Source organism: Lissotriton vulgaris, chromosome 6 (genome assembly GCF_964263255.1).
Source record: "Lissotriton vulgaris chromosome 6, aLisVul1.2, whole genome shotgun sequence".
Lineage (NCBI taxonomy): Eukaryota > Metazoa > Chordata > Amphibia > Caudata > Salamandridae > Lissotriton > Lissotriton vulgaris.
The window spans coordinates 1,281,119,194-1,281,140,598 of record NC_141694.1 but is presented as its reverse complement, the minus strand read 5'-3'; the positions used below and the strand labels follow the sequence as shown (position 1 = coordinate 1,281,140,598).

The following is a 21,405-nucleotide window of genomic DNA, read 5'->3' as shown; positions in this document are numbered from 1 at the left end:
CCAGCTATTCACTCCTATAATGTAACAACGATTTTAAAGCAGAAAAGTATTTTGTCACTGCTTTTATATCTCCAGGCTAAAATGTTCCCTTCCCTGGGGGTTTCCTGCATTGCCATGTTCTCCAGAGGCTCGAAAAAAGTAGTGCAATGGCAGATAGTAATCCTTCCCACCTTCACATGTCTCTTATGGGTCTCCACAGACGTGATGGAAGAAGGAGAATGCAGATGGCGGTCTACTTTTGCCAGCCGGCAGCTCTCCTGTCTTCTTTGGGTCTCTGCAGACTCGCTCTGACAGGGAATTCTAAGTCTATCTCCAAGAGCTCTTGTCAGCATACTTTCAGATTATAAGGAGGAAGGGACGGCACAGAGGTTAGTGAGGGAGGATGACCGGTCACCAGGTATTTTGTTTTAAAATATCTTTTGGTGGGGAGGAAGGCATTGACAAGAGGGTGGTTGGGAGAGAGGACACCAAGTTTTCTTTCCTAATTTGATTTGTACAGGGGATATTACATGCCAAGGCGGGTACGAATAGGTAGCAGGACACTAGGTACATTATTTATGAATATTTGGGAAGGTCGTTGGACCGTATATTGACAATGGAGGACGGTAAAGATTATCACATGGCAAGATTCCAGGCGTACTATGTAACGGGGAGGGCAAAGCAAGTAAGGCCATTTTGTGCCTGGTTCCCCTCCCCCTTGTCTCCGCTACCCCTACCCTGATGTTACAAACAGGGGACGACACAAGAAAGGAACAACCATTGGCCTTCTGCTGACAGCTTTTCTCTCCTACAATAGTTGCTGACTGATAGAGTTGCTCAAGGCACAAACATTGTGCATTTGGGTCTCCGGACCGTAATGCAGCTGAAGAGACTGCATTCATAATAGATGTACAGTGAACAGTGTTACAGCAAGCTTTTCTTACGTCTCATTGGTACATGTATTTTCTCTCTATTTTGTGTTTAATTTCATTGCTGCAAGTGTGTGTGCTGCTTTTGAGACATAAGGTTTGTGTTTGCATTAGATTTATGGCTTATAATATAACAGTTTGCTATCTTGATATTTAACGTCATTATGAACAGACATTCAATAAGCTTTTGCTAAGGATAAGGTCTGAGAATTTTGATGGAAATTGGACATGATTTCTAACCTCTTCCTCGCTTTATTTAGTGAATACCCCATTGCCTGAAGAATATTTAGAGCCCTACCATGCTTTACTGCAGTCTAGTGACTTGGAGGTGCAGCGGATGTCTTCCTTGTCTCTTGTGAACTTTTTGCTTGAAGGAAATGGTGAGTTTCTAGTTTAAAATGTAATGATACCCTTGTATGTTTCCATGCAGGTAATATGCTAGTTGGTTATGATGTACTTGCAACTGAAATATTACACTCACTTTTGGAAAGGTACTGTATTAAGCATTGTAAGCATTTCACAACAATACATTGGTTATAGATTTAAAAATTGCTCAACAAATTTCTGTGGATAACGGTAGCCCAACTGAGATGTGTACAATGATGATCATATAATACAGTAGCAAAAAATCAGGGAAATTACAAAATAGAAATCCCAGGAATAGTAAAAAGTGTCATCAACTTTACAAAGAGTATCCGAACACTGGCGAAAGCTAAATAGACTGGGGGGAGTAAAGTTATACAATGTTGACCAGTTTCTGTCCAATATAGAACAGCATCTTGAAAATCTCATGTGTTTGCGCACCGGAAATTTGGTGAACATTGGTGTACAATTTCATTGTATAAAACATGCTTTTGAAGTCCTGGTATGAACACTTTCTTTTAAACATGGGTTGCTCTAGAGAACATAGCCTGATTTAAATATTGTATCACGGATGCATATCTGAAATGGTGAAAAAAGGTTAAGTCATTTAAAAAATGTGTGAGCAATGCCTGGTTTATTTGTACATAATTGTACGATGTTTTTAAGCAAAAAGACTGCACATATGCTGTCTTGCTGTCCTGTGCCATGATCTGATCTCCATATTTTGCCTTCGCTGCCATTACAGTATCTGTAAGGGACATCACGCAAACTGAAATGAACATGTCCAATCATTTTCTGCATAACATGATGTTCTCAGAACACATGTGTCATAGCTCGCAGACTGTTCTCTGTTGACCCCAAGTGAATGGCAGATAGCAGTTTTGTTGTCTTTTATTTTCCAGATATTTGTTGTATTATTTGTGCATGTTTCTGGTTTTTATGCCTTTAGATTTAGACTTCATTTTCCTAGTTTTGTATTATATCTTTTTCATACCATGACATTTCTAGGAAATTCCTTTCTGCATTGTAAAAACATATCACTCACTTCTCCTCTGAGTAATGTATTCTTCTTATGTAGGCCATTGGGGAGACAGTTCAGCTTTTTAATGAGGGAAACAACCATTATAACGCAGTCATTACAACGCACTACCTTTACAAAGCAATATCCTTTACATCGCATGCCTTTATAAGGCAGCCATCACAAAGCATGTCACTACAACACATGCCATTACTATGCATGCCACTACAACACATACCGTTACAACGCATTATAAGGTAAGTAATGAAAAATTGTAATTTTTGCCCCTACAGTATCCAACACTTACCCTACTGTTGCACTCAACGGAGTGGGAATAGTAATTTTTACCCCTACACTAACTAATACTTAGACTACTGTTGCCCAAAAAGTATTATGCGTTGTAATGGTATGCATTGTAATGGAATGCGTTGGAAGTGCAGTTTCTAAAACTGAGTTGTGATGGCACGCGTTGTAAAATCATGCTTGGCAATGGATGTTGCGATGCAAAAACTGCTTTGTAAAGCCATGCTTTGTGAAAGTTTGCGTTATAACATGTTGTATTCATTTTAATGTATTCAGTTATTTATATTAGTTACAATAGAACCTAATGCTCTATCGTTGCTGCCAATTCATTCTGCATTAGCAAACGTTGGTACGCACAGGTTGTTGATTTATCTAGGTCAGGATTACCTGTCTTGTAGGGGAAACAGAATTCTTCCATTGGAACATTTTCGAATTTCCGAATTGGTTAACCAGGGGAAAATTCATTTGAAGGTCCTGCTGAAGGCCTGTAGAGAAAAAGTGCTGCTGTAATTAAGCTGTATGTTGTCTTTAATAAGAGGGATGTCAGGTCAGGTGAAGACTTGTTGAATAGTTCTGTTTTCAGCTGTTTGGTTGTACTCTCAGGGATGCACTGAGCATGTTTCAGAACCTTGAACCCACTACTCACAAAGACCTCTGGTGAGTGATCAAGTATACTGCTGTTAAGTGGAAATAGGTCAAAGAGGTGAACCCTTTTTGGAGTGCATTTAGGAAGTGACCACATCAGGTACCTTAAATCTTTTCCCAGAATTCTTTACACGTAATCCATAGGTTTTTGAGTATGGACATGGCTTTAACTGGCAGCCAATGCAGTGTCAATGAATGGGCTTGAAAAGTTTCAGCTACTTCGGAAGGTCAGTGTGGTTCCCTGAACCTGCACATGTTGCAGTCTGCCATTGTTTTTTGGGATATTCCTTTGTCAATAGTGCAACTTCACAATAATGATAGTTTTTCAATCTACAGCTATACGATGGAACACCTAGATTCTTTGCTTTTGGGTTGATATTAACTCTGGATCTTTGGTCAGGGGCAACTGTTCTGTCATCTGTCTCCTTCTGTACCTCCTAAAACTAGGCTCACTGTTTAGAAACATTATAGGACGTACTCCTACAATCAATTATAGATGTGAGCTGTGCATTCGGATTGTTCTGGCCTTACAATTTGTTCCCAAAGCTTTGGTGTGTAAGAGAAATCAGACACAGGATACTGCACAGATCTCTAACACACATTTATTGCAAAAGTAGATGCAAGAATCAAATAAGCTTAGGCAAAATGCCAATTCAACATACCACATTTTCGTGCGCTGGGCACTTGGAGCATGCAAAGTTAATTTCCATACAATTTGGTATTACATTTACATGCTTTATTTATTTTATTTATTTATTTTATTTATAAAGCGCACACATCATCCCTGAGGGGCCATCCTGGCGCTGGAATTAAAAAAGGAAACTCTGCAGATAAATGACCCTTGAAGAGGACACAGCCAAGCTTTCAAATGTTTATGAAACACAAAAAGATCCACCATAAGACGTATATCTAAAGGAAGAGAATTCCACTGAAGTGTGGCTAAGTGGTCGAAAGGCCGGCAACATATCCTGGCTTTCGTAATTCCGAAGCTGAGTCAGGGCTTTATGGGAAGAACGTAATTCCAGTGTTCCAGTAAATGGAAGCAGGTACACATGACAGACAGAAATCTACAAATCTTTATATATAAAAAAACGAAAGTATGTCTGTCTGTCTGTTTGTCCTTTATGCATTACTACACCATTCATCCGATCACCATGAAACTTTGGGAAGTTGTTGAGTACACTCCCGTGAAGGTTTCTGTCAAAAGATTTTTTTTAAATCGGCCCCCCAGGGCCCTCATAATCTTTCGAATACTAAAATAGACAGTGAATTTGCGAGCATCGTCAACAGTTATGACCCCAAACGGAAATCGATTGGTCAATCTACATCAGAAGCATGAAAGAAAAAGGCATTACGAGCTTCAGAAACAGACGAGCAACAGGAAGCAAGATTAGAAGCTGTTTGAATACAAACTGCTCAAGCCCATAATTCTCAAACGAACTAGCAACGAGAATCAAGATTGGAAGCCGATCGTGTACGCACTGCTCAAGCCCGTTCTTCTCAAACAAACAAGCAACGAGAATCAAGATTGGAAACAGATCGATTATGCACTGGTCAAGCCCGCTCGAATGAAACAGGAGAGCAACGACAATCAAGATTGGAAAACGATCAAGTACGCACGGTTGAAGCCCGCTCTAATGAAACAGGAGAGTAACCAGAATCAAGATTGGAAGCCAATCGAGGACGCACTGCTCAAGCCACACTTAGAAATGTTTTCAAAAATAAAATGAATAAGTTTCAATAATAATGACACAATGTAAATTTAATGTTATCATAACGAGTTTCCTTGAATTTCTTTTCTTCTGAGGTCGCAGCAACGAGTGACGGGTAAGCTGGTCGGCACTAATGAGCCGATGTCAAGCTTTTCTTATGGGAAGAATGCAAGTAAAAGATTGGCTTTACTGATTTCTGTAATCCTAGCTTTGCTATGCTAACTTCTGAATGAGGCTACAGTTACTAGGGCAGTCTAGCTAAAATGTACAATGTACAACACGACATAGCAAAGTGGAAGTGCATTTAAAATACATGGAAGTGAACAATAATGCTAATGTTTTGGCAAACCTTAAGTGGATGTACAAACAAATTAGCAATTGTTAAGGCATATTTATGGGTTTACCTTCTCACAGTTTATTAGCAATAGTTTAAGGCATATATGTGGATCCACCATGTCAGGTGGATTGGTGTACTGCTCCAATTGGTGTGATGTAATAAACTGGACACAATAATAACATTGTGTTATTTTTATATAGCGGTTCATATTGCAATTGTGCTGTTTCTAAGCACTTTAAATGAAAAACGTTACTTTTATCCAAATTATGGCATTCAATATATTGTATTTTGCCAGGCTGGAAGACTGAGTAGGCTTTGCCAGGATTCAGTCTCTGACCTCCTAATTGCTGTTAGCAAATATCATTCAGCTCAATAACATAACCCTCCAAGGGTGCATTCAGCTGGTAAATAGAAGAGTGGAGGGAAATTTGTGGGGCCCTTAGAGGCAAATCCTCATTCTGAACCCAATCCTGATGAGTTGGTTGCACTTGAAAATGAAAGATTATGTCCACTAGTAGTTTCCAAGATTCCAATTAATTCTCTTAAATATTGTGGTAGGATTACATAGCACTTTGTGAACAAGGCTGGCTTGCAGCCAAAACGCGTCCTTGAAACCACTAATGAAAACAATTTCTTTGCACTGGAATGCACATATCCAGCATATCTTTGTTGAGAGTTGTAGGAGAAACCATAGACATAGAAAACCTACTAAAATGTTATGGATTATAGCGTAAAGACTGCAAGTAAATCAAATTCTAGAGCAAAATCCATATGTTTCAGTGGTTCATTTCTAGCACAGGTTTTTAAAAACCATTTTGATTATCCCAAATCAGTCTGGATAATGCATCAGTTGTACTTGCATGCTCATGTATGCAACAAACGGGGCATGTGCAATGAGTCATCTGTGTACCTCAAACTAATGATCATGTATACAAATTTGGAAAGGGACCGAAATCAAAATTACAAGTATTCTATACAGGCAAACTGTACACATATTTGGGGATTGGCTGCCTAATGGGTCTTGGGTGTTAGGCGGCAAGGGCTTCCTGTGAAGACTTCTTTTTGTACAAGGAAAGGGTGGGATAGATTTTTTAATATTTTGCACTTGGTTAGCGTCATGTCTTGTTTTTTTCCTAATTTACTTTCCAGTGCAAAACTTGTTTTGCGCTGAAAAGTAGCCTGAAAGTAACGTAAAGCAGTGTGATGCACTGCCTTAATAGATGTACAGTGAACAGATATACAGCAAGCCTTTCTTACGTCTCATTGGTACATGTATTTTCTCTCTATTTTGTGTTTCATTTCATTGCTGCAAGTGTGTGTGCTGCTTTTGAGAGGGGGCATTACCTGGGTGGTCAATAGACGTTCCCATGCTACCACCCATGTCTTTTGATGCAAAACCATATCTACAAACAATAGCAGACAGAGTTTAGCGGAAAAAGTTAACAACATTTAAAGGGAGGCGCTAAGACGAGAAATGTTGGTATTTATCCTATCTTTTCCGACTAGGCATGGGTGATGCACTGTGCAGCACACATAAAAAGTAGGGAAAGTTCTGAAGTGTGCCTAAGCATAATATTTTGTTAATGGATGCCTACTCTTCCTGTACAAAACCTATGTTAGGCTCAGGCATGCACCCGAGGGATATGGTGTTTGCTTGGTGCACAGCAGTTGAAATCAGCGCTGGCGCTAGGGAGAAGGGAGAAGAGAGCCACATCTTTGTAGATATGGCGCTCTACTGCACCCTCCCTGTCATGAAACGCAGTGAAACATTTTTGGTTGCTGCTCTGCATTCCGTGCCTTTATGTAAATCTGGGCCAGTATGTCTAGTTGGGGTTCGGTCACCTAATGGGGCTTGGGTGTCTGCGAGCACTCCATGAGGATTCTGCTCAAGGCGAAGGGTGTGAGTAGTAGAGACTTGACTACAATGTGGTGGTTGGGTGTCTTGAGTGATTGGGCTGTCTGTGAATACTTCTGTACAAAGCTAAGGGTGTGCATAGTAGGGGTGGCCACCTAATGGGGCTTGTACTCATTTTAATGTGTGGGTTAATTAAGAATAAAATCCATTTTGGGAGGCTGAAGTAGTTCCTCCAGAGTTGGTATTTTCGTGATATTTTGGTCTTTAAAGAAACTGTATTTAGACTGCTCATTACTCCGGAATTATTGGTCATAATTACATCTCCTCCTCAGTCAATTTGGTATACAGACAAAATATTGAGTAAAAAATATCGAATTACACAAATACCGACTTCAAAATATAGAATGGACAAAATATCGAATGGACAGAATATAGTCATCAAAAATATCGTTTTTAAGGTAAGTAATGTAATATCGATTTTTATAAATATAGAAAGTCAAAATATCGAATATATAATATAGGTTATTAAAATTATCGAATTTTTAATAATATCGAATTTTTTAAAGTGTTTTGTATGTTAGTATATGTGTGAAAAGTGTATATTTTTTTGTAATTTATTTTAAGTAATGAATTTAATGTTATTTAATTTTTGTGTAATTTAATTCTGTAGCGGGTTGTGGGTTTATAGGGGAATAGGGTGGGAAGTAATTTAATTATAATTAATTAAATATTTTAATTATTTTATTGGTATTTATTTTGAATAAATTAATTATTTTTTAATTGGTAATTAGTTAATTCTTAATTGGTAATTAATTTTTATTGATTGATTAATTGATAATTATGTGAATTTTATTAATTTACTTTCTGTAGCGGGTTGTGGGGTTATTGGGGAATAGGGTGGGAAGTAATTTAATTTTAATTAATTAAATATTTTAAATTATATATTGATATTCATTTTGAAAAAATTGTTAATTCATTTTTAATTGGTAATTAATTCTTAATTGGTAATACATTTTTATTAATGATTAATTGATAATTATGTGAATTTAATTAATTTATTTTCCGTAGCGGGTTGTGGGTTTATAGGGGAATAGGGTAGGAAGTTATTTAATTGTAATTAATTAAATGTTTTTATTTATTTATTGGTATTTATTTTGAATAATTGGTAAATAAAGTTTATTTTTTAATTAATTAATTGTAAATTGGTAATTAATTTGTATTAATAGTTAATTAATTTTAATAATTTATATATTTTTTCAATTGATTAATTATTATATTGTATTACATTGGTATTTACTTTTATTGCATTTTTTATTGGTATTGATATTTAATTAATTTTTTTAATATATTAAATATTTACTTTCTCTATTGTTAAGCTCACTAGACTAGGAATAGTAATTTTTACCCCTACGCTATCCTATGCTTTCCCTACTGTTGCACTCTGTGGAATGGGAATAGTAATTTTTACCCCTATGCTATCCAACGCTTTCCCTACTGTTGCACTCTCTGGAGTGAGAATAGATATTTTTACCCCTACGCTATCCAACGCTTTCCCTACTGTTGCACCCTCTTTAGTGGGAATAGCAATTTTTACCCCTAAGCTATCCAACACTTTCCCTACTGTTGCACCCTCTGGAGTGGCAATAGTAATTTTTACCCCTACGCTATCCAACGCTTTCCCTACTGTTGCACCCTTTGGAGTGGGAATAGTAATTTTTACCCCTACGCTATCCAACGCTTTCCCTACTGTTGCACCCTCTGGAGTGGGAATAGTAATTTGTACCCCTACGCTATCCAACGCTTTCCCTACTGTTGCACCCTCTGAAGTGGGAATAGTAATTTGTACCCCTACGCTATCCAACGCTTTCCCTACTGTTGCACCCTCTGGAGTGGGAATAGTAATTTTTACCCCTATGCTATCCAACGCTTTCCCTACTGTTGCACCCTCTGGAGTGGGAATAGTAAGTAATTTTTACCCCTACGCTATCCAACACTTTCCCTACTGTTGCACCCTCTGGAGTGGGAATAGTAATTTTTACCCCTACGCTATCCAACGCTTTCCCTACTGTTGCACCCTCTGGAGTGGATATAGTAATTTGTACCCCTACGCTATCCAACGCTTTCCCTACTGTTGCACCCTCTGGAGTGGGAATAGTAATTTTTACCCCTATGCTATCCAACGCTTTCCCTACTGTTGCACTCTCTGGAGTGAGAATAGATATTTTTACCCCTACGCTATCCAACGCTTTCCCTACTGTTGCACCCTCTTTAGTGGGAATAGTAATTTTTACCCCTAAGCTATCCAACACTTTCCCTACTGTTGCACCCTCTGGAGTGGCAATAGTAATTTTTACCCCTACGCTATCCAACGCTTTCCCTACTGTTGCACCCTTTGGAGTGGGAATAGTAATTTTTACCCATACGCTATCCAACGCTTTCCCTACTGTTGCACCCTCTGGAGTGGGAATAGTAATTTGTACCCCTACGCTATCCAACGCTTTCCCTACTGTTGCACCCTCTGGAGTGGGAATAGTCATTTTTACCCCTATGCTATCCAACGCTTTCCCTACTGTTGCACCCTCTGGAGTGGGAATAGTAAGTAATTTTTACCCCTACGCTATCCAACACTTTCCCTACTGTTGCACCCTCTGGAGTGGGAATAGTAATTTTTACCCCTACGCTATCCAACGCTTTCCCTACTGTTGCACCCTCTGGAGTGGATATAGTAATTTGTACCCCTACGCTATCCAACGCTTTCCCTACTGTTGCACCCTTTGGAGTGGGAATAGTAATTTTTACCCCTACGCTATCCAAGGCTTTCCCTACTGTTGCACCCTCTGGAGTGGGAATAGTAATTTTTACCCCTATGCTATCCAACACTTTCCCTAGTGTTGCACCCTCTGGAGTGGCAATAGTAATTTGTACCCCTACGCTATCCAACGCTTTCCCTACTGTTGCACTCTCTGGAGTGGGAATAGTAATTTTTACCCCTACGCTATCCAATGTTTACCCTACTGTTGCAGTTGCTGGAGTGGTAATAGTAAATTTTTTCCACCTTGCTATGCTACAGTAAAAATATTGTATATTTTTAATTAATATTATGTTTATATATCGTGTGAGTACGCCAGTACTCGAAACGTTGCATTTTGAAGGCTTGTGAATAAAGATAACCTGCCTGGATATCGTGGGGTCCGCCTCTTCTTTCGCCGCTTTAGTGGAGGTCTGAAGATTTCTTGATATATATATATATATATATATATATATGTTACAAAATCAAGTTGTATTTTTATTTTTTTTACTTAAATTTATTATTTAATAATTTTAAAGTTATTTAAGTATTTTTAAGTCTGTTTTAATAATTATAGATATTATTTCATTAATTTTAAATTATTTTAATAAATTCGATATTTTTATTAAGTATATATATTTATTCGATATTTTTGATTCAATATTTTTGAACTTACCTGTTTGTAGATAGGATTTCAATATTTTGTCTTTCTATATTTTTACTTCGATATATTTTTCGCCTATATTTTTGTATTCAATATTTTTTCAGTGATCCGTCAATTTACATCCAATATTTTTTTGAGATCCTTTCATGGGTACCACTTCTGTCAGTTTTTGCCCCAATTTAATTGTTATAAAGCTAATTTTGATATCTGTTACCTGCTGCTTTTTTCAGCTATTTTTTTAGGTATTTTTCTCCAGGGAGTATCTGGAGTTAGCAACTTTATTTTACTTCACATACAGGATTGAGGCCATCTAGCGGGGAAACTAGTTATATCTTTACTACTTGTGGAGTTTATTATAGCATACACGTTTATCAACATTTGCACCAATAGGAGCAGCTATTTTGAACAACTTTTCACATCTTCTGCTGTAAAAAATATGTAAAATTTAGTTAACAAGAAAGTTCAAAGATATGTAGGGGTGTGAGACTTGTGTAATTTGAAAATTAAAAAAAAAATATGCGGGTATTACAACTTCATTTTATCCCCACTTTTTAGATGAGAGGACGCATTTTGTGCTAAAAAAGCACAGCAAACAGCAGTGGAGACTCGCAGAGGGAGTGCAGCGGGGAGGTGAGGGGCAGGGTGGGGGAGTAGTGGGGTAGAACATGCGACGGCCAAGAGTAAAGTAAGTAAATAAATAAATCAAACTCTTTATCTTGCGCTCGGTGCATTGCCAACTCGGCGCAAGGTAAGTAGTTTTTTTTATTTATTTACTTACTTTAGTCCTGGCCGTCGTACTTCTGACTCCACTATCCTCCACCCTGCCCCTCCCTCGCAGCACTCCCTCTGCGACCTGCCACTAACAAACAGAATGCCTCAAAAAGCAGCCACTTGCATATGGCCGGGGTGTCCGTCACCCTCCTCCCAACATAATCCCCAAGGATGGGAAGTCGGACGCATTTCTGAACTTTTGGAAGGCGGGAGGGAGTCACCCTCCCGGCCGTATTTATTAAAATATGAAACAAAATTTAAAACATTAAATAAAAGTTTCATAACCATGTACAATTTTCATTTATTACATTTCGATGAAGACATGTTCTTTGGCTAACCTTAACAAATCTCTAATACAAAGGTTTCCTAGCCGAGTCTAACATCCTGCAAATGCATACATTCTAAATTAAAATTGTACATCCTAGCATTAAGGGCCAACGGCAAGGTCTTAACCGGTGTCAGATCCCTACTACCAAAACTCTCGCCCTCACGGTGTGAGTGGCGGCCGCGCAGAGGACTGTACCCTCCTTGCCAACTCTAATTTCCCTTGTCTGGTTGGGGGGCCCCCCTTTCCGCTCGACGCCATCTTAAAGGTCGTCCGAGCTCCCGTGTGAGGTATCTGTAGGAAGGACAGTGTGGACTCCCCCCCCATCCCCACACTCTCTATCATATCCGCCGTAGCGGATAACCGGGCCCCGGGAAATTCGTAGGATGGGATATAGCCGCCTCCTCCCCTGGAAGGGGCCTATGGCCGTCTCCCCTTAGGCGACCCATCCTTAGTGGGTGCCGCCTCCCAGTGGGAGGGGCCAATGGCCGCCTCCCCCGGGCGCTCCCATCCATAGTGGGTGGCGCCCCCCTCTAGGGACCTTGAAATTACTGCTCACCGATCATGACCTTACCGCCCGACCAAAAATAAATACGACATTTGTTCACCTACTAAGGAAGAAAATATCAGCATGTCTAATTGTATCAAGACTGTTCACTCCTACAAGAAAAACAGTATCCTACGGGCAGAAGTCATATCCTCATCTAGACATTCGTTTACTTCTACACGGAGGAAAAAAGGGGTCTATCATAGCACAAAACTTTATTGCAGAACCAAACATTGCCATAAGGGGCTGGTGGGTGGGTCAAAATTGCTCCTGGTTCCGTCGAGGGCTCACGAGCGACGAGTGGGTGCAGCCTTCCGAGCACAGGAACAAGAGGACGCTTCTTCGGATTCCCGCTCTATTTATTCTTCTTCGGGAGGGCGTGTACCCTCCTCCGTTATGCTTACTGGGCGTGGCCATCGGTGTAGGTGTCTAGGACAACCCCTCTGGGGCGGGAAAAGGCGCGCCCCGGCTACGCCGCTTCGGGCATACCAGCCGAGACACGCCCCCCGCCCAAAATGGTTTCCCGGGAGGATCGGGGCACCCAACCATACGTTCGGGGGGACCGAGTGGTCGCCCCTTTCCATATGGCCGGGATGCCCGTCACCCTCCTCCCAACACAATCCCCAAGGATGGGAAGTCGGACGCAGTTCTGAACTTTTGGAAGGCGGGAGGGAGTCACCCTCCCGGCCGTATTTATTAAAATATGAAACAAAATTTAAAACATTAAATAAAAGTTTCATAACCATGTACAATTTTCATTTATTACATTTCGATGAAGACATGTTCTTTGGCTAACCTTAACAAATCTCTACTACAAAGGTTTCCTAGCCGAGTCTAACATCCTGCAAATGCATACATTCTAAATTAAAATTGTACATCCTAGCATTAAGGGCCAACGGCAAGGTCTTAACCGGTGTCAGATCCTTACTACCAAAACTCTCGCCCTCACGGTGTGAGTGGCGGCCGCGCAGAGGACTGTAATGAGGAAAATTAAATTTTGGCCATGTTGTGTTCCCTAGCGCGTACCCCACCGACTCCATGTACGAGTTAAAGTGCATGTAACTTCCCTCCTGTACCAGCTATGAAGACGCAAATACATTTGCGTCCAACGTTAACTTGTCCTCTTCCAGACCCACCATGAATGGGTTTGATGGTCCGTTCCTAAGTATGCTATGCCAACGTCTTTTTGAAGTGTACTCCTACGTTTTTCCGCCTGGCTGAGAGTAGGCCCTGAATCTCTGCCACCGAGCCTCTTTTCTGGCTTCTGACTGCGAGGGCCCCTGCCCAAGCAGCCCCCGTACCCGTGAACTCTGACTTACTTCTAGCGCGGCCCTCCGTGCTCAGCTCAGCCTGCTGCCTGCCAAGATTGACTATAACCTTCGAGTTATCTGTTTTCCTCCCCGAAGATACATTCCAGCCTGCTAACTTCAGTAAACATCCTTCCTCAGCTACAGGGCTAAAGGGCCGACCTGTCTTTATGTAAGTAATTCATAGCCTCTGTTGCCATGCTTCCATGGAAGGCCCCATTCCCCCACGCTTCTCATACAGACACTCAGGCGCTTATACACGCACTCACAGCAAGTATAGAATAGCTTCTGCTCTAGAGACCTTTCTGCCCAGATAGCTTAGTTCCTAAACATCAGATATCAGATATGATAGAAGCACAAGTTGATCTGACATGCCAGACTTCTGTCTCTTTCCGTCAGTGTAAATGTCAAGTCCCCTGCACCCCGTCTATCACACGTCATGCAGCTGCGCGCGCATCCCAGCTTCCGATTTCTGCTGACATTGCAACATTCTGTTAGCACCACCTATCAGTGACGTTTCTAGCACACACCTATAGTTCACGCCTAGTTTACGCCTCTTGATGATGTACTAGCACCACGTGTATACTGTTATCTTGTCTTCTCTCAGCTGTTACGCCTCTTACATTGAACATTATGATGTAAATCAAGTATATAAGCTATGTATTGTCAATAAACGAGAGCGCGCTCATCTATCCCTTCTGACACCCTGTGTGGTGGTCAGAACATGATATCCTGATTCCTTTATGAGGAATAAAACCCTTAGAAACTCTTACACCACGGACTCTGTTTTCCTTCATTCTGATTGAGTTATTAATTAAGTACTTACCTGCATAGAAATTAAGAGAGTAAATTAATTATTTACGTCACTTGGCGCCCGAATAGGGACTCCTCCCCCACCTCACGCGCCGGAAGGTGCGTTGCAATCCGTGTCCCCTGCCATCAGTTAGACGGACTACACGTGTACTGGCAGGATTTCCTGCATCCCCCTCTGACACACGGAGGTGACGAAGACTGCGATCAGTGCCCAGACGAGGCGGTGAGGAGTGCGGAGGATCCCGACCAGAGCCCAGCCGAAGGAAGCAAGGTCCGAGGTGTGAAGAGGCCCACCAGTTTTCCGAAGTTTTCCGAAGTTTTCCGAAGTTTTCCGAAGTTCCGAGTCGAGTCCAGTCGAGTTTTCCGAGGCCTTCTGTTTTCCGTGCTTCCCGGTGAGTACCATTGCTGGGTCGTATCTAGACGGGTTTGGGTACGCAAGTCCGGTCTGCACTGTTTTTAGGCAGTGTATCTGTACTGTTTAGCAGTATATAAAGTATTCCGAATTTCTGCACTGTTACAGCAGTGTATCTGTATCGTTGAGCGGTACATTCAGAGTAGGGGGAAGTTAAAGATGTCTTTAAATGTTTCATGTGATTAATGTCGTGGTATGAATGTGATTGTTTTTGTGCATTATTGTGTTTTTCTTGTTTAAATAGTTACAGGCGAAATTAAGTATTAAGGATCAAGCATTTCAGTATCAAGTAGGCACAATGCCGTTTTTCAACAAATTAAAGCAGATAGGAACTAGGAAAGGGATGTTAGAGGAAGAGATTCCAATCCCCCCTAGGGACACTCCAGGTAATGTCATGTATAATAAGCATGGCATAGACGCCATCTTGTATCTAGAGTTATGGACAGATTATACCAAGCACCTAGAGGAAAGATACCGATGGCCAGTTAACGGAACATGGGATGCCGAGTGCATCATAAAGGTAGAAGAAATATTACGGAAAAAGAAAGCTAGACAATCTCAGAAAGACGCCATAGAATTTTGGCGTAAGGAATCACGTAAGCGTGCTGATAGAGCACTCCGTAGAGAAGACAGGCTTAAAGAATCAGAAAAGGCCCAAGAAAACGAATTAGTTACTGAGGGAATTCGAGTAAAAGTAGAACAAATAGATCGTATCCAAAATGGCAAAGTGAACAACATGTATCTTTTGGCCGATGGTACCCCTGACGCCATTTCAGAAATACCGAAAAATTTGCCGTCACCATTAGTTCCAACTAAAGTAATGCATAAGACTACTAAAGACATATTCCTAAATTCATACCTCGAAGATGTAGCGCCAGCTTACACCAATCTGCCTGTTCGTGCCCTGCCTACTGACAGGGCCGGGGGTGGTACTACTCCCCAAGATCACGCTCAGCCGACACCGGAAAAGACTAGTTCCGTTCCGCCAGCTCCGCCACTTCCCTCACCTAAAACTGATTTGCCGAAACCACTTCAATCAGATCCTACTAAAAGACAAATTCAGATACTGACTACACACAGAGATAATGCCCAAGCTTCCGTTTCAGGAGGTGCGACCGCGGGTCTCCAGACCCCGCCACCGACTCACAGATTAAATCTCAGAGGTATGCAGAGTCCTCTTACGCACAGATCCCCCCGTTCTTCTAATTCATCCCGCCTTGACGCATTAAAAGAAAATATGTCAGTTTGCAGATATGATCCAGAACCTGGACAGGACGACTTAATGATATTAGCGTCATTACGGTTAAGATCTGCTACTGATAGTTTGTTATGTTATGCAGGAATGAAGGAGCGCCTAGATAGAATATATGAGTTCGTTCAAACGGGAAAGGACCCCGACAGTATTAAGGATGCCCTGGAGAAACAGAAAGTTAACATGCAAGCACTGATACTACGATTTTTCATAAATTGTCTAATAAGAGAACGAGACAGGCCCGGAACAGATCAGAGTGAATTAGATGCATTGAACAAGTGGGGTCAAAATATAGCTGATGGAAAACATGACAGACAAAATTGCATAGAGGCCATGTATAAAAAGATTAAGAAAGCAGTGATAGCAGTACACGAGAAAGAGAAAGAAAAGGCTCCCTCCGAGGAGGAAGAAGAATATGAAGAACCAGAACCGACTACAAGCACTATAGCATATGTAGGTAAGGGAACTTATCTTAGGAAGGGTATCCGTCCAGAAAGCAAGAGAGTTTTCTTCTCTGCCTTAACGAATCCGAATTCTGCTGAGCATCAGTTCCAGGAAACCGATAAACGGCTTCGAGATCGAGTTGGGTACCATGTACTCAATTCTATGGATGAACAAGAATTAGCCCGATCAGCGGTATCATGGGCTGAAAATGCAGACATATATAATGATGACACCGTAGCACAGACATTTCTGAACCTCTCCCCCGACGAACAGAAATTAGCAGGGGTATATATGATTCAGCACCTTCTCATTAAGTACAGAAAACATTATTCCGATCCAGGTCCCTTACACGAGACACTAGAAGCACTACTGATGGATAGATGGAGAGGTCTAAGCACTAAATTAATTCAAATAATTCTAGAACAACGGCACAGATATGATACCTTTGTAAGCTCCGAATATGTCCCCGCCCCACCCCCAGAAAGGAAAATGTACCATATGCAGTGCGGGGGTGGTATTGAAAGTCAGAACCCCTTGCGAGAAGTGCACCCTGTTATGGGGGAGGATAAAATTTTGAAACGCGTGTATGTGCACACGCCTCTGACTAAATTAGAACTGTTAGAAATGAAGAAATTAGTACCATGCCATGATAAAGACCCTGCAGGATTCCATAGAGAGCTTAAAGACATGTTATTAATGGGGGACTACACATATGATGATATTATGAAAATGTTGAAGGTATTATTGCCCACGGGTATATTCGAGAAACTAAAGGAAAAGGAATGGGAGGTGGGAGACACAAAGATTGCCTGGGCAGAAATAGAGGATGAAGAAAAGAAACGGGTTCCAGGGTTAGGCCTTGGGGACAAAACTAAAGCATTACCAGGTTTAATAGTACAGGTCCTGCCCAGATTATTGACAACTAGAAAGGAGGATTGGGATGCAATCTCGTCCTGTAAACAGAAACATGATGAAGATACTAGCGACTTTTATTCAAGATTCGAGAAATGTTTTATTATCAATAGTGGCCTCCAGCCAAGTAGCGAGTCGTACCCACATCTTTTTGTATCAAAGTTAGTAGAGAATTCCCTACCGTTAGTTAAAAATAGAGTGTATAAGGTCGAAAGTACATGGCAAGCAAATACGCCATCCCAGATGTTACAAATGTTACAATATCACCAGAATAGAATTAGGGAAGAACAAGATCAGGAACAGAAGCGTATGAAAGACACGAAAATGAAAATGTTAGTAGCCCAGACGGTCCCATCCGACAGTCACAGGAAAGGTACGACCCAGACAAGTCACACTGCAGCTCCTGTTAAAGGGACATGCAATTATTGCAAGCAGCCAGGTCACTACGTACACGAATGTGCAGTGCTGAAACATAACATAGCGACAGGTAAAACTAAAGAGAGACCGCATCCGCCTAGACAAGACCATAACCAGCATCAGCCTACACAGAATACACAGCCTATGCATGCATCTGCACAGACAGCGCAGACCGTAGCAGTACCACAGCCACAGCCCATTGCTGCAACTCAGCAAGTCTCACAACAGATGTACCAGTATGCCCAGTCTGCTTACCCCGAATATTCCCGATATACATGAAACAGCCTAGAGAGGGAAGGTGGCTTGCCTCTTATCGAGATTCCTGTAGATCAAGAAGGTCCTTATGTACACAGTCAAGTATTGGGGAAAGATAGAAAGTTTTTAATTGACACAGGGGCAAGTCGCACTACAATAAGTCATGACGAAGTTCCAGGGGCACCCCTCTCAGGCTCACAAAATGTTTCCCTTGGTTTTTCAGGACAACCTATTGTAAATCAAGTATCAGAACCAGTTCCCCTGGCTGTGGGTCCATTATCACGCGTTACAGACCTGTTACTAACAAAATCATGTCCGGAAAATATATTAGGAATTAAAACATTGAAGGCTCTAGGAGCTATAATATGCTGCTCCCCGGAGGGGGTTAGACTATTTCTGCGGGATTTCAAGGGTCATTACGTTGTTCGTGAGTTTGACGTCAGATTGAAAAATGTACCTGATTACTTATGGGCAAAAGGCCCAACTGATGTAGGATGTATGCACATTACACTATACCGCGTTACCCTCAAGGCAGGTGTTGTATTACCCAGAATCAGACAATACAAGTTACCACCCGATGCTGGAGCGGCCTTACTGAAAATCATTGAAGAGCTCATTGCCCAAGGAGTGGTCGTCGAAACCGACTCCAATATCTGTAATTCACCCATCATTCCGATTCTTAAACGTACTGATCCCAATGCACCGCCAGTATATCGGCTGGTGATTGATCTTCGAGAATTGAATAAATGCATTATCCCACAGTATCCTGTGGTTCCCGATATATCCTCTCTCTTGACTGCTATTGATTCAGAAGCAACGTTCTTTACTGTAATTGATCTCAAGAACGCCTTCTTCAGCGTGCCTATTGATCCAGAGAGCCAATATCTCTTCGGATTCTGTTTAAATGGACGCAGTTTCAAATTTTCACGCGCACCTCAAGGATTCACAGAAAGCGCTAGCATCTATAGTCAAGCACTGAAAAGACAACTAGATTGTATTCAAATGCCAGTTAACACCGCTTTACTACAATACGTCGATGATCTGCTGATCACCGCACGAAGTGAGCCCGAATGTGAAAAAGCATCACTGACAGTTTTACATTTCCTGGCTGACAAGGGACACAAGGTGTCTCCTTCGAAGCTACAATTCTGTGTTCAGCAAGTTGTGTACTTGGGTCACTTGCTGTCCAAAGTGGGGAGACAGCTCACTCCCGATCGCATTCAGTTAATTGTGAACATGCCGCAACCCAAGACACAAAAGGAAGTGCGGGCCTTCATAGGCCTCACCTCGTACTGCAGACAATGGATTCCCCAGTATGCATTTCTAGCTAAACCACTCATCCAGTTAACGACACAGGAGGCAGCAACTTCGACTGTCCTCCCTTGGACTCAGGAACACACACAAGCTTTTGAAGAATTAAAGAAAGTTTTATGCCAAGCACCAGTTTTAGCGACACCATGTTACAGCAAACCGTTTACACTTTTTGTTACAGAACGTGATGGCACAGCGTTGTCTGTCCTCACTCAAGACCAAGCAGGTTCACATAAGCCTTGTGCTTATTTTTCTAGTACATTGGATTCAGTAGCTCAAGCACTCCCTGCGTGCTTAAAGTCAGTAGCAGCAACAGCGTTAGCAATAAGACAAAGTGATTCAATTGTTTTAGGTCATCAGTTAACAGTTCAAGTACCACATTCTGTAGAGGTTTTGTTAAACAGAACCCAGACTCAACACTTAACTATAGCACGACTGACAGGTTATGAATTAACACTATTCCAGCCACACATAGAAATCAGACGTTGCAGCATTCTGAACCCAGCAACACTGTTACCTACAGTTATGACAGATCCAGCTCCGCATGATTGTATAGAAATAATTAATGCAGTAACTAAGCCTAGACGAGACTTAACAGATGTCCCATTGACAAATCCAGACCTGACACTTTATGTGGATGGTTCATGCATGAGAACAAGTACAGGAGAATTAGTGGCCGCGTACGCCGTGACCACTGAAACTGAAATTAAAGAAACACATCGTATTGACACACTGTCTGCTCAAGCAGCAGAGCTCATCGCTCTGACCCGAGCCTGTATTCTAGCCAAGAACAGAAATGTTAACATATACACAGATTCCCGCTATGCCTTCGGAGTTGTACACGACTTCGGAGTCCTCTGGCAAGAACGAGGTTTTCTGACTTCCCATGGGGCCAAGATACAACATGGCCCCCTCATTCAAGCACTGTTAGAAGCAATACATTTGCCCTCGGGCATATCAGTCATGAAGTGTAAGGCACATACTAAAGTCACAGATTCCGTTTCCCAGGGTAACGACCTGGCAGACCAGACAGCAAAACATACAGCACTGACTCACACCCAGACTACTGATGTAACAAAGACAATAGTACAGACCCAGTGTATGGCAGTTAGAGATCCCGCCCTAGATGTAATTGATATCCAGACACATGCTACTCCAGAGGAGATAAAGAAATGGACTGAACTAGGAGGGATTCAGACAGATCAAGGTTGGGTGACGAAGGGAAAATCTATATGGTTTCTCCCCGACTCAATGGTTCAAGTCATGATAAATACAGCACATAGTCCTGCCCATCTTGGAGAGAAAGCCATGTTAGACAGTTTACAGAATCTCTGGTACAACAAACACTTACGAGCAGCAGCAAAACAGAAAGTGCGTACTTGCATGATCTGTTGTCAGTTCAATCCAGGTAAAAGTGTCCCTGTTGAGCAAGGTGGATTCCATCCTCCCGATCACCCTTTTGAAGTCCTCCAGATGGATTATATCCAGATGAATAGCTGTAGAGGATTTAAGTATGTCCTTGTAATTGTTTGTGCTCTGTCCCGCTGGACCGAAGCATACCCAGTCCCAGACTACACTGCTCCGACCACTGCCAGACAGTTGGTTCGTGAATTCTTCCCACGGTACGGTTTGCCCCGTGTCGTGTATTCAGATAACGGACAGCCGTTCTCGTCCGAGTTGATGAGACAAGTTTCCCTCTTGCTAGGATATCAGTGGAGGTTCCACTGTGTCCGACATCCCGAAGCAGCTGGCCTTGTAGAAAGGCATAATCAGACACTAAAAATACGTCTTGCCAAGATCTGTCAGGAAAAAGGGGTCGACTGGATAGTCGCCCTGCCCGTGGCACTATTCTACATGAGAATGGTCGCCCACTCAAGATCAGGGCTATCCCCGTACGAAGTGGTCTTTGGCAGACCACCGAATATGTGGGGGACGCCCGTTCCGAAAAAGATCACTGATGTTGATTGTAACATGTTGACAGATTACCTTGCCTCCTTGATGTCTGCACTCCAATCATGTCGTTCACAGGTTGCCGCAGCCTTCCCT

The 21,405-nt window shown here is 41.7% G+C and overlaps 1 protein-coding gene across 1 annotated transcript in view; it reads left to right on the top strand.

Moving 5' to 3' along the window:
• LOC147708779 (uncharacterized) overlaps window positions 1-21,405 on the top strand; it is a 566,421-nt gene that overhangs the window by 60,083 nt on the left and 484,933 nt on the right. The window contains exon 3 of the mRNA XM_086927407.1: window positions 1,169-1,288. Coding sequence (XP_086783533.1) covers window positions 1,169-1,288 — 120 coding nt within the window. The remainder of the gene's footprint in view (window positions 1-1,168; window positions 1,289-21,405) is intronic.